The 3,807-nt window shown below is 62.3% G+C and overlaps 1 protein-coding gene across 1 annotated transcript; it reads left to right on the top strand.

Annotated features, from left to right (window-relative positions):
- The first annotated feature begins 119 nt into the window (after positions 1 to 119).
- On the top strand, positions 120 to 2,704 carry LOC120374618 (probable hydrolase PNKD). Its single transcript, XM_039494547.1, has 3 exons — positions 120 to 274; positions 1,048 to 1,258; positions 1,742 to 2,704. Exons 1-3 carry the CDS (start codon positions 244 to 246, stop codon positions 1,923 to 1,925), a joined length of 426 nt encoding a protein of 141 aa, XP_039350481.1. The 5' UTR covers positions 120 to 243; the 3' UTR covers positions 1,926 to 2,704.
- The last annotated feature ends 1,103 nt before the right edge of the window (positions 2,705 to 3,807 follow it).

The following is a 3,807-nucleotide window of genomic DNA, read 5'->3' on the forward strand; positions in this document are numbered from 1 at the left end:
GACCCCGCCGGGCCTTCTGGGAGTTGTAGTCGTACTGGACCGGGGGTGGGGGGGGGAGCCGCAGGGAGTCCCGGCTCCGCCTCGCCCTGAGCATTCTGGGAGTTGTAGTCATCGCGCCCCAGGGAATTCTGGGGGCTGTAGTTCCTGTCCTCCCCGCCCCCTCCCACCTACGGCCCTGCCGCTCCCGGCGTGCACCGCGGCTGGGCGCGCTGCCTGCCGGGAGCTCTGCGAGCAGCTGTCGAGATGGCGGCGGCGGCGCTCAGCGGGTTGTTCGGTAACTGAGCGCCCCTCCCCCCTCCTCCGGTGCCAGGGCCCGGCCCCTCCCCCACCGCCTCCCCCCCCCGGTGCCAGGGCCCGGCCCCTCCCCCACCGCCTCCCCCCCCGGTGCCAGGGCCCGGCCTCTCCCCACCGCCTCCCGGTGCCAGGGCCAGGCCCCTCCCCACCGCCTCCCGGTGCCAGGGCCCGGCCCCTCCCCACCGCCTCCTCCCGGGTGCCAGGGCCCGGCCCCCCCCCGGTTCCCCGGGAGCCAGCAGCCCCTGCCCGGTCACCGCCCGAGCCGAGCCGTTGGGTGGGGCTGGAGTCGGAGACGCTGAGGCCGGCAGGGACCTTATTGTCCCCCAAGCCCCTGCTCCGGCCGCCCCGCCGGGACCCCAGCGCCTGGTGTCCCCAGACCCAGCCCGTTCCCCGCCCGCAGGGCTGGCAGCGCCCCCGCCGCAGTCAGTGCTGGGCCCGTGACTGTCCCCGTCCGCTTGTTCTCTCCTTCCAGCACAAGGCGAGGGGACATTAGAGGCGGCGGGGTCAGGATCTGAAAAACCAGCCCGGCCCCTTAGCGTGTGTCTGGCCCCACGGGCCCCGATCCCGGGCTGGGGTCTCTTTTGTGCCGATGCGAGACCAATGCGAAATCACACAAAACCAGGCGTCTGATCTGACTGCCACCGAGATCCCCGGCCCGCCTGGGAACCTGCCTCGCCCCCTCCCCCGGCAGGGATCTTTGTGGCGCTCTGAGGTCTGTAGGCATTCGGGGTAACCTGGCTTTGTGTTGGGCAGGAGTTTTCTCTGCTGCTGTGAGCCGGGCAGTTTGCTTAGCTGGGACCCACAGACCCCTGGCCCGGCTCAATGCCAGACTAATCCACGGCAGCTGCCGAGCCCCCTTGGAATTACGAGCCAAGCCAGAACCTGGCCGGCGCGTCCATGAAATCCCAGAGTACATCCCTACGCGGAAAGCCAAGAACCCCATGAAGATGGTTGGTGTGGCCTGGTGAGTCTTGCACATTGCTGATCATCCCTGTCGCCCTCTGGGGTCGGGAGTGTCATCAGCATGTGTCCCCTGCTTAGAAATAGCCTCAGACCCGTTCTGTTGGGATTGAATTCCCCGTCCAGTGTGGGCGCTGTCTGCCTGGGACCCTCTATGGAGGCAGCTTGTTCAGGCCGTGGTGTACCAGGGGAGGATCTGGCATCCTCTCTGTAAGTGTAAGGAGCAGCATGGGTACATCTCAAAGGGGATCTGCCCCAGCCTGGAGCCGGCCAGGGGAGCCCTCTGATGCATTGGCAGAGCTGTGTGAAAGGAGCCCAGGACTAGAACAAGGGGGACTGTGGGTTGGGATTGAGGGGCATCGGCAGAACTGGGAGAAGCCTGGTCAGTTCCTGCCCTGAGGCAGTGCAGGCCTCTCAGTGTGACTCGCCCCACCCTGCCCTGATGCTGAATGTCCTGCAGTTTAACCATAGCTCTGCTTTCCCGCAGGGCCATCGGCTTCCCCTCCGGCATCCTCCTCTTCCTCCTGACCAAGCGCGAAGTGGACAAAAACCGCCTGAAGCAGCTAAAGGCTCGTCAGAAGATGAAGGCGTCCAACGTGGGGGAGTACGAGAGAGCGCGGTACAGGAGGGCCTCGCTGGGACCAGAGGGCGTGGCCGACACCAAGGCCTAGTCTTGGAACGCAGAGCCAAGGCAAGAGACTCCTTCCTGCTCAGTGCTCCGGCACTTGGAGGCAAATCGGCTTGATGCCGCAGAACGAGAAACGCTATCCCAGGGATTGGTCTTAGGTGCCAACAGCCCATCTGTTTGAGAGTCAGTCCCCTGCGGGGTCATGCTGTTTCTGCCCAAATCACTCCACCCGCCTCCGATGTCTCACGTTGCCGCTGTACATTGCATACAGCTGGTGTGGGGCAGGAGTGAGATCCTAAATCAACCCTGCCCCTGTGCAGTTGTAACCCCGAGGGGCACAACAGGAAGGAGACATTGCACCAAGTGTCCTTAGCCGTCAGCGGCGCGGCATGGAGATCTGGCCCAGAGCCTTTCCTCACCGAGTCCGGGGAGGAGCCAGTTACCACTTCTGAAAGGCTAGTGGTGGGAGATGGTTGCCTCAGTGTTACTGCTGAGGCTGTGTGAAGTGAGACGGTGAGGCTCAGTCCTGGTGCACTTTGGGAGGTAGCTACGTTCCCTCTCCCCCAATCCTTGTCGACAGCCTCAGCTGAGAGGCTGGGGACTGCATGTGCCACAGGGACTGAGCTCCCGTCTCATTTCCAGAGATGGTCTCTGCAGGGTGGGGGAGTGGTTTGGGGAGGTGGGGTATGCTTACTCTACCTCCAGCATCTCTGGCTTGGGGGATTCTGGTCCCAGGGCTCACACCCACCTCTTTCCCCTGCACCACTGTCACTTTCACAAGCGTGAATAAAAATCAAAAGCTGCTGGATGCTTGAAAAAGTACAGAGTGTTTCACTTTATTGAGTGCAACTTGTCTATGTTCTTTGGCTGCAGCGTTAGAATATAATACAGCGTATGCTGAACAGCCATCCCCTCACGCCCCTGCTGCGTGGACTGGGGACCACTCCGAACCCGGCTGGCGGTTTGCCGAGCGCTCCCAAGGAAGGGGTCTCTAGGTCTGTCCTCAAGGGGGGGCGTTGAGCCGATCCACTAACCTCTGCAGCGCACCCGACAGCCCTTTGCCCAGCAAAGCTAACCCCAGCTGGCTACCGCCCCCACCCTCAGCCAGGACAGAGCTGGGCTCTGCTCACCAGCAGCTCTGCCTCCAAGGCCGGCATCCAGGACAGGCTGTTCTCCCTCCCCGAGGGCTGCCCGTGAAAGGGGAGACTCCCTGCCATGCGCTGGGCTGACCCCAAATCATCTGCCGGGAACGTCGGGATTTAAGGCACCGAGTGAACAAGGCTGGCCCAAGCCGCTAGCATTGTGGAAGGAGCACAAAGGGTTAACGCTGGCTGCACCCCCAGTTCCCCTCCCTACACCCTGCCCTTTAGGGCCTTCGCCTGGGGATTCTGATCCAGCCGCCCTGCTCTGAGCCTGCTCTTCCCCTGAGGAGCTGGGAACCGGCTCTGGGCTCAGCTGCTGCCCCCCACCCCCTTCACCAGCACTGCCCCGGGGGAGCCAGAGGGCTCCAACGCAGCGTTTCCGCCCCATCCTCTAGGTGGAAGTGGGGAGAGACACCCCCACTTAAAGCACCTGTTCCAGCCTCTAGAATTAGGGGTGGTGACTTACAATGCTGCCTGCGGCCCCAGTTCTGTTTCCACCTGCAATAAGCGAATCTCTTAGTGGAGAGCATGAGCAATGTACACAGCACGCTGCTTTGCAATTCCCCTGGCGCCATTCGCCTCCCCCCTTGTCAAACAACGTTATTCCAAGGCCCTTTGGCTGTCCGGACTAGTCAAATATACAATATGGCAGCTTGATACAAACCCCTTTGCTTACTAAGGATAAAAGACATTGAATTACAAACAGCAAAAATCTGAGCACTAGCATGGGTCGTGCCTCTGTACATTCCTCCTCCCCAGCCTGTGGCTAAGTGGATCTTTTTC

Source organism: Mauremys reevesii, linkage group 11 (assembly GCF_016161935.1).
Source record: "Mauremys reevesii isolate NIE-2019 linkage group 11, ASM1616193v1, whole genome shotgun sequence".
Classification (NCBI taxonomy): Eukaryota; Metazoa; Chordata; order Testudines; family Geoemydidae; genus Mauremys; species Mauremys reevesii.

Coding starts and splice junctions, on each gene's coding strand:
- LOC120374618 (XM_039494547.1), top strand. CDS start 244: ATGGCGGCGGCGGCGCTCAGCGGGTTGTTCG. Junction 275..1,047: donor GGCGCTCAGCGGGTTGTTCG/GTAACTGAGCGC, acceptor TGTGTTGGGCAG/GAGTTTTCTCTGCTGCTGTG. Junction 1,259..1,741: donor AAGATGGTTGGTGTGGCCTG/GTGAGTCTTGCA, acceptor GCTTTCCCGCAG/GGCCATCGGCTTCCCCTCCG.